Source organism: Alosa alosa, chromosome 13 (genome assembly GCF_017589495.1).
Source record: "Alosa alosa isolate M-15738 ecotype Scorff River chromosome 13, AALO_Geno_1.1, whole genome shotgun sequence".
Classification (NCBI taxonomy): domain Eukaryota; kingdom Metazoa; phylum Chordata; class Actinopteri; order Clupeiformes; family Clupeidae; genus Alosa; species Alosa alosa.
The window spans coordinates 17,140,779-17,154,374 of record NC_063201.1 but is presented as its reverse complement, the minus strand read 5'-3'; the positions used below and the strand labels follow the sequence as shown (position 1 = coordinate 17,154,374).

Below are 13,596 nucleotides of genomic sequence, written 5' to 3'. Positions count from 1 at the left end.
TACCAGTGTTTCTCAAACTTTTTCAGACCAAGGACCACTTAACCAATAAATAGAAACCTCACGGACCACCTAATAGGTATAGCTAAAAAGAAAACAGTAGACCTACTTCAACAGTATATTACACAATAGGCATACTCACTGAACAACCTTGTTGTCTTGGCACCTTGCTTATTGTGTCAGAGGATTCATATGATTTAAACTGGCATAGGTTACATACAGTGTTGCAGAACTGTTTGGATTTACATAGGCTACAAGTTGGTTCAATATTCCAAACAACTAGGCTAATTTATATTTTACCACGTCTGCCCGCGGGCCACTTGGGATAGCTTGCGGACCACACTTTGAGAAACACTGCTTTATACCACAGCTATTTGATTTACTTGAGATCTGCATGATTGATAGTTGTGTACAGGCCTGGTCTAAAACCCATATCTTGCACCCATAACGCCGCTTATCAATAAGATAACAGACTTCTATGGGAAGTATTTAATGATTTGTTACAGCATTTTAAAGGCCCTTTAACTCCACACTTACACAACAATTTGCACTTAGCAGGGCAGCATTTCTAGGCGTAGACTGACAACCAGATTTACATAAATAGATTTCAGAGCCCCATAAAACGGGGGCATAACAACTTTTTTATTCACATATGCAAGATTGGTGAATAAAAAAAAAGTAACACATGGAAATCAATTTTCTGCTCCATTACAAACAACATCTGTGCAACATGAAGTCAAGAGTTAAGCCACTACTGCCGGGCTACACAAGTCAGAGAAGAACGTGTCCCTCTTGTGCTGCAACGCACCCAGGAAGTGGCGGACCCTCTCCTCCCGGCTAGCTGTGTAGCTATGCAGGGCTTCCTGTCGGCTCTGGGCATCCACAGGCGTCCCGTTGCTGCGGTGCTGTAGCAACTCCGCCACACAGGAGCGGTCCGCCTCCAGCTGCTGGAGAGCTTGGCTCTCTCTGTGCTGCTCGCGTGCTTTCTGTAAGACCATTCACAACAGAGGTTTTTAAAGTATATATATTTTTTTTTTGCCCTTTTATGCCTTTAATCAGATAGGATAGTACCCTGGAAATTCAGGTTCTCGCGAGAGCACAATGGAATTGTCTCTGCGAGACACTCTGGCAATGAGCAATGATGCACGTTACTTTTACCCCTTGCATTCCAGGGAACCAGCTAAACTGATGAAGACAGCTCTGCAACGTTGGAGGACAGTACACATTGGTCGTAGTGTTACCCGATTGCGTCGAAGTCCGAAATCATTCAGAGTAAACATGGTCTATAGTGTTATCCAATTGCGTGCAGTGAGATTTTTAAATGCATGCTTGTTGCCGCCCCTCGAGTTGGGCCATTACATTGTTTGTGGCCAGAACCTTAATCTTCAGACATCCCAACCTGCAAAAAGTAATTTCAGGGAGGTATCACGAAGGCCCCCCCCCCCCCCCGATACTGAAATACAGATTAATATGTTTGTTCAATAATGTCTAGTCAGCACACCAAATAAGGAAGGCCTATAGATAGAAATTGTGAAAATAAAATATGTAGATTTTGGTAGTTTGGTCTTTTCATGTAGCCTTGGCAACTAGCCATCTAGTACAGGCCTGAATAATATGCACATGAATTGACACTAGTTAAACTCACCTCAACATGTTTTTTGCAATCATTTAACCCGCCATGGGCAATGCTAAAGTCGCTGTTACAAATAGTGCAGCGTGCAAGACTAGGCCTGTCATTCTTTTTTACTCTTATGATTATGAAACAAGGGTACACTTTGAAATGGGTCTTACATTTTCCTTTTTTGGGGGCACTGACTCTGTCATGACGCTCCTGTTCCTAGATACACTGAACTGATCAAGTTCGGGAGAAAAGAGATAAAAAGCTTGCCTACACTGAAAACTGATTGGTTGATTTAGCAAAACAGGCCAATCAGGATGCTCTCTGTCTTGGATGCGCTGAGGCACACACGCAACACCCCTCTCTCTCCCCGTCATTAATGCGCTACACTCAGATGCACACGCGATTTTAAGTCTCGGTCTGTGTGATCGCTCGCTCTAGATCCCGGGAGATTTTATCTAATTTGCGGGCGTCAGGGAGCCGCTATCAACATGCGGGAAACTCCCGGAACTTCCGGGAGACTTGGGATGTCTGAATCTTTCTAGATTACAAAGGTCTGGATTTTAGGCTAATAGGATAGTGGAGAATGACAGGAAGGGAGTAGGAGAGAGAATTGGGGTGGGATCTGGAAAGTACCACGGGGCGGGAATCAAACCCTGGTCGCCGGTGTACGTTGCAGGTGCCCCAGCCAATTGCGCCATGGCCGGGGCCCACAACAGAGGTTTTTAATCACACTGCTCACTTAAAGAAGAATTCCGGTGTGATATTGACCTAAAGTGTGTTGAAACATGATACTGAGTGTGAACGTATGTCTCATAGCTCATCTCGGCTTGTCCCCTGCACTCAGAAATCTGGTGCTAGTTAGCCAATGCTACCAACAGTTTTTCATTGGGGGTGCCTCTGGCATTGGCCTAGCCATGCAAATAAATCACTGTTTTACACCATTTACAAGGCTCAAAGTAACTCCACACTAGCTTAGAAATCTAGACGCACCCTAGCGGCAGCAAATTACATTTGCTTCCAGGGCTAGTCTAGCAACTCTCCGTTGGCTTGTGAGCTCGAAAAATTAAACTTCTATCAGGCCAATCAAATCGTGTATAGAGTCGTTAGGCGGCTTAACATAATGATTGATGGCAGAGTTGCAACGGTTTAGCATGAATTCCCTGCTACTTGAAAACAAAGAAGATAGATGTTGCTGTTGGCCAACAGTGTGACACGAGTTAAACTTGTTTTAAGATGGCAAAAGTTTGAACTAGCCAACTAGCTCAGCTGGTGGGAAAACGCATGGGACTCAACGCTGTCCTATTGCGTGCAGAGGGAATTTGAAAGACAACCGATTATCCCGTATATCCTCCCCGTCTCCTAACTTCTCATCAGCGTTACAATATGTTATCTTCAACCTTACTGTTGAATAGTAATCTTCCACTAACTCTTACATTTGTATCGCAAAGCTGGCATGGTCATTTACATCCATCTTGTTCGCTTTGGTGGGGAATGGTTGTTGTGGGCAATTTCTGAGTGTTGTAGTGTAGTTTACTTCACGATCGAGCTGGCGCATAACATACGTCACGGCCAAACGTTAGCGATTGGGTGAAATCAGATCTAATCGTTTCAAACTTCTACAGAGTCCACGCATCCACCTTGCAAACATTCGTCAATAGCCTAGATCCCAGACCCTTGTAGAAGCGAAGTGTACCAAGGGGATGGCACATGGCCAGGCTAGAGGAACACTCATGACATAGCTTTTTTTGCATAAGGAATCTTATTTAAAAGCACTGACTTAAAAATAACACGTATAGCTCAGTCAAGTCAAGTCAAGGCTTTATGGACAATACAGTGAAACATCTCATGAAATTTGGTTTAGTGGGACTGAAGACAGAACATTCAGTCAGAAAATACAGACAGTACAACATACACAACTCAGACAAGACCCAATGGCTAAAATACAAGAGGTAATAAAAACATATACAAAAAGTCTGGGTCCCTATAGTTTAATAAATAACTAAAATAATAACATACATAAATAAAATAGAAGTGCTAGTGCCTTAAAACAGACTGTTGGGAACATAGCAAGGGTATGTTCCCAGGACTTCATCAGGCTCCTGGACTTCCGTCAGAGAGGTTTTACCGGGCATGTACTTTACCTGAAGAGAGCGATGGCTGAGCTGGTACTGAAGGATGGCCTCACACAGGTTCCAGAAGGAGTACTCTGGCCACAGTACAGACTGGAACACCAAGCACGAGTACGAAGTCTACAGGGGAGGAAGCAAAGTGTACATACATTCATAGTGTGTATTAATACGGAACTCAGTAGAATGCACACCTTCGTCAAGCTCACTGGATCTGTAACAGATCCTCTGCCAAGGAAGAACCTATGGCATTTTATAAAATGGCCTGGCCTAAGATACCAGGTTTTATTGAAATAGGGCCAGTAGTTTTTGCATGATCCTGCTAACCAACCAACCAACAGACACAGGTGAAAAACATAACCTTATTTGTGATGGGAACAAGCACAGATATTAGAAAGCTAGATACCGCATTGGGCTCGAGTTCTATTAGTAGGCATACGTAAACACGGTCGCCATATTGCTGGGGGCAACACCTTTACTGTATATGGGCAACACCTGCCGGTAATCAGATACACCTGTTTGATTTCCAGTCAGAGTCACATGCTTCTTCATTGACCTCCATTTATTGATTGCCCCCACCAAGATGGCGATCCTATTTACGTACGTTCGGGAGCCCGATGCCGTATCTAGCTTTCTAATATCTATGGTAACAAGACTGAGACAGCTGCCATGATTAGTGATAATTAAGTGACAAATTCATCACAGCCTGCAAGGTAACATCAACTAATTTTAAGTTTGATGGTTTACTTCAGCAGAGAGAACATTCACCTTTCATTCCTTAACAGTAAAACAGACACACTTGAAAAGAATCAAACACATTTAAAACTGGACAGAGTCCTATAGCTATTTCTCTATATGGCTCTGAAGCTGGGTGACTGAATAAAATCTGTTCGTGCAAATTGCCCATGATGTAACAATTGTTCAGGTTCCATGCAGGACTGCCCTGCATGTGGGCAGAGGGATTGAGCTAGCAGTTGTTACCTAATAACAGTGATGCATTAAACTACCGGTAGTGTAAAACCCAAAAAAAAGTGGGATGCTGTGTACAATGTAAATAACATGCAAATCATGCAAACCCTATATATAAATATTTTACTTTTTATTATTTGTTAATTTGTTTGTTCTCTGTCTTGTATGTCTTGGTGACACAGGTACATTGGCTATTATGCCGCTCCGTCTAGCATCTTTTGTTTTGTATGTGTGGAGCACTTTTGGTGCACTCTGTGTCAAGCATCTTGTTTTTATTTGTTTTAATATGTAATTATTTTAATTGTTAATATGTTTGTTATGTCTCTGTCTGCCATAACGTTACCATCATATTGTTCAATCATATTGTTATCATTACTGTGTCATGTCATGTGTGTTTTATGAGCGCTTTGGGTTGGTTGCACTCTGTGCATATAAAATGACGCTATATAAATAAGTTTGACTTGACTTGACATGTAATTGAGAATAGTGCAAGGGCAACATATCAATCGAATGAGTTGACGGTCATATTCAAAATTAAAAGACCGCAAATTTAAATATGACCGTCAACTCATTCAAAATCAGAAAAATGTGTAGTGATCTCCTAATTTTTTAGTGTTTCTCTCATGGCACTTAAGCTAATCCACTGTTTGCGATTTGGGGCTATTGCGTATACCGGAGCAAGCTCTGTAGTGGTTGATAAATGAAAAATATGGTCTCCATGGCTTATTATGACCGCCGCGCAGCGAAGCATAGGTCATTTAGGTTTAGTCAGATTTTTTTTCTTTTTTTTTTCGCATGCCCAAATTTCCGTCAAGGATTCCCGGGACACTGAAATACCGGGGTACACGAAACTTGGTGGGCATGTAACCCCACACATGGATAGCATGGAACCGTCGTTTTTCGTTTTGATCTGTAGCCCCCCCGCTGGACTGGACCCCCGAAAGGAGGGTAGGGCAGACACAGTTCTCTGTGAATATCTTGAGAACTGTAGGGCCTAGGAGGTCCACCTTTTTTATGTATGTTGGTCTTAAGGGGGCATGTCAACCCATCCCATTACCACTTATTTCATGTATAGCGCCACCTAGTTAAAAATTAAAAGAAAAAAAATTAGGTGTTTTCATCACAATATCTCTGGCTGACAAGGTCAAAACTGCACGAAATTAAAAGTGTAGGATCATTATGACACCCTCGAATGCATGCCAAGTTTTGTGTACTTTTCGTTCATGGGGGGCCTTACAATAAAATAATGTATGTGTACATTTAGTGACGTACACCAACAAGGATTCCCGGGACACTGAAAGACCGTGGTACACAAAACTTGGTGGGCATGTAACCCCACACATGGATAGCATGGAACCGTCGTTTTTCGTTTTGATCTGTAGCCCCCCCGCTGGACTGGACCCCCGAAAGGAGGGTAGGGCAGACACAGTTCTCTGTGAATATCTTGAGAACTGTAGGGCCTAGGAGGTCCACCTTTTTTATGTATGTTGGTCTTAAGGGGGCATGTCAACCCATCCCATTACCACTTATTTCATGTATAGCGCCACCTAGTTAAAAAATTAAAAAAGCAAAAATTAGGTGTTTTCATCACAATATCTCTGGCTGACAAGGTCAAAACTGCACGAAATTAAAAGTGTAGGATCATTATGACACCCTCCGAATGCATGCCAAGTTTTGTGTACTTTCGTTCATGGGGGGCCTTACAATAAAATAATGTATGTGTACATTTAGTGACGTACACCAACAAGGATTCCCGGGACACTGAAAGACCGTGGTACACAAAACTTGGTGGGCATGTAACCCCACACATGGATAGCATGGAACCGTCGTTTTTCGTTTTGATCTGTAGCCCCCCCGCTGGACTGGACCCCCCGAAAGGAGGGTAGGGCAGACACAGTTCTCTGTGAATATCTTGAGAACTGTAGGGACTAGGATGACCATTTTTTTCCGTATGTTTGCCTCCAGGGGTCATGTTAACCCATTTCATGTGCACACATGTGCACAAACAGATACACACATACATTCACAGTAATCATACGTATGACACATACTCACACAGTAGACATATGTACGCTGGCATGCACAGGCACATACGCAGGCACACACACAGGCACATACGCAGGCACACACACAAGCACACACACACACGCACACGCACACGCACACACACACACATAACAAACATGTACATGCACACAATTCAAGAATTTCTCAGAATTATGAACAGGCAAGATGGAGGTGGGGTTGTATAAAATGAATTTTACGTGTGAAATCTATGAACTAATCATGTTTTGGTACTTTTGGTCTAGCAGATACCAGTGAGAATTGAGTGTGGATAATGCAATTTAGTGAGACAGTTAGAATCATATAGGCCTTTCAGCGTGATTTATTTTTGTGGAAAAAATGTGCTGGACTGGGCGGCGGTCATATTTTCATCTAGTTTGATGTGTTTTAATGCAGAAAAAGACCCTGGGTCAATTTTCGCTGGAGTTACATTTTAACAACGGTCTGTAAATGTAGAAAACTGGAGGTGAACACTTCCTGGGGTTTTAAGAATGAAATGTCGTCTCATTGTTGATATAGGATTTCAGTTGCTCAACAGTCTGGGGTCCTCTTCATCATGTTTTCGGTTCCATGATGCACCTAATGTGACAGGTCTGAATCGCAGACAGGCCATTTTAGCACCTGAACTATTGTACTATGGAGCCATACTGTAATATATTCAGAATGCAGGTTGCCATTGTTTTCCTGAAATATTCAAGGTCTTAGCTGAAAAAAATGTTATCTGAATGGCAGCATATGTTGCTCAAAACCTATCCCATTCAGTATTAATTGTGCCTTTCCAGATGTGCAAACTGTCCATGCCATGGGCACTAATGCACGCCCGTGATGCACCCGTTTCCCTGAGCTAATACTTTATAGAAACAAGTCTGTTTTTAACGCAGTGCCATCCGGCGCCCCAAAGATCACGGCCATCCAATATTGATTTTTCAGCCCTGTTAACATTTATCTGGATCGCCACAAATCTCGGGCACTCTGATTCTCTGGGATGCTCTTTTTAAACCTGATCATGGTGCCAGTTAACCTAATTAGTTGTGAAATGTTCCTCCTTGTGTTTTATTTTAGCATTTCACCAATTTTACAGCCTTTTGTTGCCCCCATCTCAACTTTTTCAAGACGTGTTGCTGGCATCAAATTCAAAATGACCTCAAATTTGTCAGTTTCGCTATATGATATGTTGTCTATGTTCTTTTTGGCAACTAAATATGGGGTTACAAGATTTGCAGATTGGCACATTCCGTTTTTTTTATTAACATTTTTCCACAGGTTCCCAACTTTTTTTGGAAACAGAGTTGTAAACTGTATTTCAATGTAGCTGTTCTGATGTACATGACAGGGTGGAAGAGTCAGTTCTATGATAACTTTAATAAGAAGCATATGGAGGACGGATAAATAATATGTGAGGATTCATGAATGAGCTTAGTTAATAGGATCAGATAGATAGGATCAAACCCACTGGTGGGGGGTGAGATGTTGCCAGTGGGTTGGCTGGTTTCAGAATATGTTGACAAATGCCTTCACTGAGGAAGAAAGGAGTGAAAAATGAGCTATAACTGTGAGATGAGTGGTGATTACTGACACTTGTGCAGTTGATTAATCTTTGTGATCATCACTTTTTTCAGAAAATTAAAATCCCTGCATGTTTGTCTTCTTTCATGCCATAGAAACTCCCATAGCCCATTTAATAATGATATCTCTGTAATTAGTTTTGAGAAAGTGGAAACTGAAGCAGTTCCAAAAATTAAGAAGTTCCAAAGCTAACCGTAGCTTCTTCTGCAGGATATGTGGATTGCCAATGCCTTGAATTATTGGGTTGAGCTTACATCACTAATCAGTGTGTGTAGCTTTCAAGGAGCAACAGAGGTCAAGCTAGTACCCAAGGGGAAATACTAACTGTTGGCAGAGTGGGACAAATTGACAGAGAAACCAATACTGCCAATTCGGTGAAAAGAAGGGATATTTATATGTGGATCAGAGCAGATCAGTTTTGTTTTTTTTGACCTGCAAACCATTAAGCAGTTGAGATTAATTCCCTAACTTCCCTCTACTTGAAGAACAAAAAGCATGGCATATAATACAGATATTAGGAAGAGTTAAACCATTGTGGGCAAATAACAAATAGAACCGTTCCGTCATGGCTCATGGTTATAAAGTACACAGCAGACTAATCTTGCATGCAAAGTTAACAGTTTAATTGCCTTACTTAAGTTTGGTTAGTCAACAAATATATGTTTATTTCATAAGTATGCATACAGGCTTCATTCAAATTATGTCAATTCATGCCTCCAGTAGTGTCCTACCCCTCCCTAATTAAAAGCAAACACCTATTGGAACACAGATTCCATGTGGTCAGTAAGTGTAAACATGTTGTTTCACATAGGAAGTGAGCCTGTGTCTTACCTGCCAGAGCAGGAAATCGCTGAGGCGCACCTCTCCAGAGGTACGTATGAGCATGTCAGGGTTTGGGGAGTTACTGGTGTACAGACACTGACTCAGCAGGGCCTCTGACACATCACTTCTCATACAGACGCGCGCACACACACACACACACACACACACACACACACACACACACACACACAGGAAGTGGTTAGTATGATGATACATAAGAATGTCCTTCATAAATCACTGGTGTCAGGGTCCACAAAAGTGTCATCAAAAATAAAATCTTAGGTGTGTGGGTATTCTTTTGCGGTTACATTTACATTGGTGCTCAACTGACCTGGGTCTGATAAGCCCCTGTTCCACACCCCACGCCATTTCTCGGACTGCACTGGCGATCTCATGTCTTGAAGTGTAGGCGAAGCACACATTCAGGAAGCATCTGTGCAAATCGGAAAATTAGTTCAAGGCTTGAAACAGTTACCATTACCAATTACTATTTACCAGACTACATTACAAAAATTACAAATACAATATAGGAAATAACCTTGAGCTACTGGCAAAACTTCAGAGGCTATGGAAAGGATTATAGACATCAGTTTGGGCAGCCGTGGCCCACTGGTTAGCACTCTGGACTTGTAACCGGAGGGTTGCCGGTTCGAGCCCCGACCAGTGGGCCATAGCTGAAGTGCCCTTGAGCAAGGCACCTAACCCCTCACTGATCAAAAAAGTATATAAAGAAAAGAAAAGAAAGTTACTGTGAAAGTTTGTCCTGTTGCTTAAAATATTAGAAGAGAGAGAGATTCAGCAGCCTACTTGTTATGAGTCTTAGTGGCCAACACTGCCTTGGCAATGACTTCTTGCAGGTCCAATGGCAAGAGGGTCAGGTCCCCCAGCACCCGTATACACACACCATGCTTCTCCAGATTCTCTCTGAAATCACAGGAGGCAAATCACGGCATGGTTAACTTTAAGTTGGAACATGTCACTACTCCTATATCCAGAATCCACACCTTGGCATTATATTTAACTCATTGCCCGAGTTTAAGAGCAATTTTTTAACAATAAAGGCGACCTGGCAGACTCTGAAACATCTCTGAATCAGGACCCCCACCAACACCACCACCACCAGAGATATAAATAGTGGTTGAATAAGAATATTCATCTTCCCCTCACCTGCCGAGCAGCCCTTCCCTAAAGTTTTACACACATGGCAGCATAACATTTCAAACCCTTTTGATCTGAGATCTATAGCTCTGTTCCATGTTTCGGGGCATCATGTGACAGAGTATAATGGGTGCTTATTTCGGTGGATCCTTGATGCAGTAGTAATGCAGTAGTGTTTCCTTGGTTTAGATTGTGCAGCCCGTTCAACCAAGACATGTGGACCAAAAACCCAAATCTGCAGTAAGGTTCCATGAAGATTTCTTTCAAAATATGTCTTTGATATGTAGGCTACACATGATAATATACTAGAAACCAAAATGGTGGAACCTCAGATCTGATCTCTGATCTGAAAAGTTGCTCTTAAGTCACTCTTAAGAAAACCCGTCCAACAGGATAGTTTTCCAAAATTAAATATTTGTTTTCAAAGTACAATTCCGGAAATATAGAACCCTTCATAATGGAAGCAATATTTCCAGCTTTGAAGGCAGAGCCCATGATTCTGGTAAAAAGTTGTTGATATTTGAGCTCAGCAGCCATTCAAATTGCACTCCTTCCTTCTGTGCTCCTGAAGTAGTATGCTGATTGACAGCATAAGTATAATTGCTCGGTCTGTCGATGTTCTCCTACATTCCCCATTTACCTCAGTCAGAACTCGGTGCGGGTTCTCATTTACAGAACCAGAACTGTGTAGGTCTTTTGAGTGTCCACACAGAAGAGACAGCCAGAGGACCACACAGAGCAGAAAGTGAATCGGATTACAATTGTTGACTTACTCTTTATAAGCCCCTTCTCAAGAGTTTTTTTTATTTTTTTTTTACTTTAAAATAACGTTTCCAAAATAATTTTGATGATACATAAACTCTTAATATGGCGAACAGCACTTTTTCCGCACTCTAAGCAGGTCTTATCCCTTGTAAAATAGTCATAGGAAGTTGCTGTTTGGGTAGGAACACTGCTCCCATCCCCCTCCAGAATCGAAATGGAAAAGAACTGCTTCTTGGAACTCGAAGCTCTCTTTCTACAGACTGCTGTCAGTGCATTCCCTCTTTACTGTATCAGAGTTATTTTTATAGTTTGTTGCAAAGACGCACATTTAGGTCATTTATTATTGCGCTTCTCAACTCTAGGGGGACCCCGAGAGCAAATCTTCTTCAATGCTGCTTTAATATGATAACATTTATCAATAATATCTTCATGTCGTTTTCCTAGAGAATTTAAAATTTGATTACTACACATATTTTTCTCAAATATGTTTGAGAAAAGATCCCACCTTGTTTTAGCTTTGATGCACTTGAATCAGGTAATCTGTGCATATATAACAAGCTGTCACCATTAAAACGGCTACAAGGTAGTTTTTCTTTTTTCATCATGCAAGGCCTACATAACAAGTGCTGCCTTTATAAGCACCTTAGTTAGCACACAAAATGATTTCTCTCTTTCGGACCCATTTTCCCACAGAGGAAGATTTAAACGTACTGCTCTTCCAGAAGGCGGGTAAACTTCTGCTTTGCCAACTCCATCAGACCATCCACTTCATCCTTGGAGCGCTTGAAGTTCTCAATGCTGAAGGCGTACACAGTCACCTCACGGATGTCAAGTCGCAAACACCAGCGCAGAGTCTAAAGCGAAAACAGTGGTTCCGTTATTATCTGGATTATACACTTTGTGTCTTTGACTGAACAGTAAGTGGCACTATTTCCCTCTAAAAGGCTCACCTCTGCTAGTTTCTCAAAACCTTGACTATGCCCCTCTTGTCGCTCAACTTGCCGTTTGCGAGCATAACGTCTGTTTCCATCCATGATGAAGGCAACATGTTTAGGAATCGGTCCTGCCTGTAAAAGTGTGAATATTTGCCAAGACCATTCTGCTAATAACAACAATAATATGTAAGTACTATTACATATCTTACAAGTGCAAAACATTTTCAATAATTTAAACGTACTATCATATTGTTAGCAACTGATCAGAAGGACCTGCTTCTGATAGCCTGTGTCGGAGAGTTAAGAAAAGGAACAGGTGAAAAGGGCTACCTTCAATATGTTAGCAGAGATCCTCTCAATGAGGTTTAAATCTCCTTCTCTTATCCACGACATCTGAGGCTTTCTGTGTAAACAAAAAACGATCGATGCAACGTCATTATGAACTCAAAACTGAGACACCTTGGAGCTTTTTTCCTGCTGGCTGCATGATTGTGCCTCTCACAAACCAAAACGCAATCACCTGTGTGTTCCGCTGACAAAAAGCCAGTACACCAAACATGTGTCGGCTACCAACACTATACTACGGTATGTAGCAAAGATACTTTTCTGACCATAGTATTACAAATAATACGTGAGCAAAATAGTTAGGCTAATATTAAAACATCTAGCCTGGGTGAATCCAGACGAACCTGTAAGCAAATGTGCATTTGTATTGTTTGTGGTTCGTCTGGGTCCACCCAGTCTATAAAGCAACATCACCGTTAGGTTCACCAAGTCGCCTTACCTAACTATGGAGAAAAAACGCGTTGGGGCAATGTGGGGGGCCTGAGTGTGTGAGGTATCGATGCCTATCTATAAGACCAATCTAGCAGCTATAAGAGCGTAATAAAATATGGAACGACCTACACAGCAGCGTTTAAAGATCCACCGATTAGTGTGCATTATAGCCGATACGAACTGTTTATACTAGGAATGAATGGAAAGCTATAATTCATCTTATGCTACCTAGCCAGCTAGGGTTTGTTAACGTTAAGCATTCCGACTTATAAAATGTACGACATGTTAGCTGACAATGGGCAACAATGCATATAGATAAACAACAACATTTCATATTTCCATTAATTTAATTTAGATTTGTTTCTAAGACTCGCAATTACAAGAAAGAAGAACTCACAAGACTAGTCACTAAGAATGACGTCCACTTCCTCCTGGGTAGTAGTGTTGTTCTTCGTGGGTGCTGAGATTGTTGCCCGGCAAACATTATGCGCGCCGCCAACTGGTTGGAGTAGGCTACAGCAATGGCAAACAGTTCTTCAAAACGAACAGCAGGTGGCGCCACAAACAAAATTTGCAACAGGTAGGATTTTGATTTTAAGTATTGTTTAAAGACTAGTCAGCGATCATACGCAATTTCAAGCCCATACATTTTTTGTCACCTTCAGAGACGATCCGTGAGCAACCCATCCCGTGAGTAGGCTACCTCTACAATTGTAAAAGAAATGTGTTCCCTGTAGGCAGCCCATGCTCCGGAAACTAAAAAAAAACTAACAAAGTAGCCTAGGCTACCTATCTG

The 13,596-nt window shown here is 41.8% G+C and overlaps 1 protein-coding gene across 1 annotated transcript; it reads right to left on the bottom strand.

Annotated features, from left to right (window-relative positions):
* Positions 1–471: 471 nt before the first annotated feature.
* Positions 472–13,515, bottom strand: dhdds (dehydrodolichyl diphosphate synthase). Its single transcript, XM_048260525.1, has 9 exons — positions 13,198–13,515; positions 12,354–12,426; positions 12,039–12,155; positions 11,800–11,942; positions 9,973–10,089; positions 9,497–9,598; positions 9,175–9,289; positions 3,760–3,867; positions 472–983 (listed from the first exon to the last, which is right to left on the bottom strand). The coding sequence occupies exons 2-9, from the start codon at positions 12,414–12,416 to the stop codon at positions 741–743; spliced, it is 1,008 nt and encodes a 335-aa protein (XP_048116482.1). The 5' UTR covers positions 12,417–12,426; positions 13,198–13,515; the 3' UTR covers positions 472–740.
* Between the last annotated feature and the right edge of the window lie 81 nt (positions 13,516–13,596).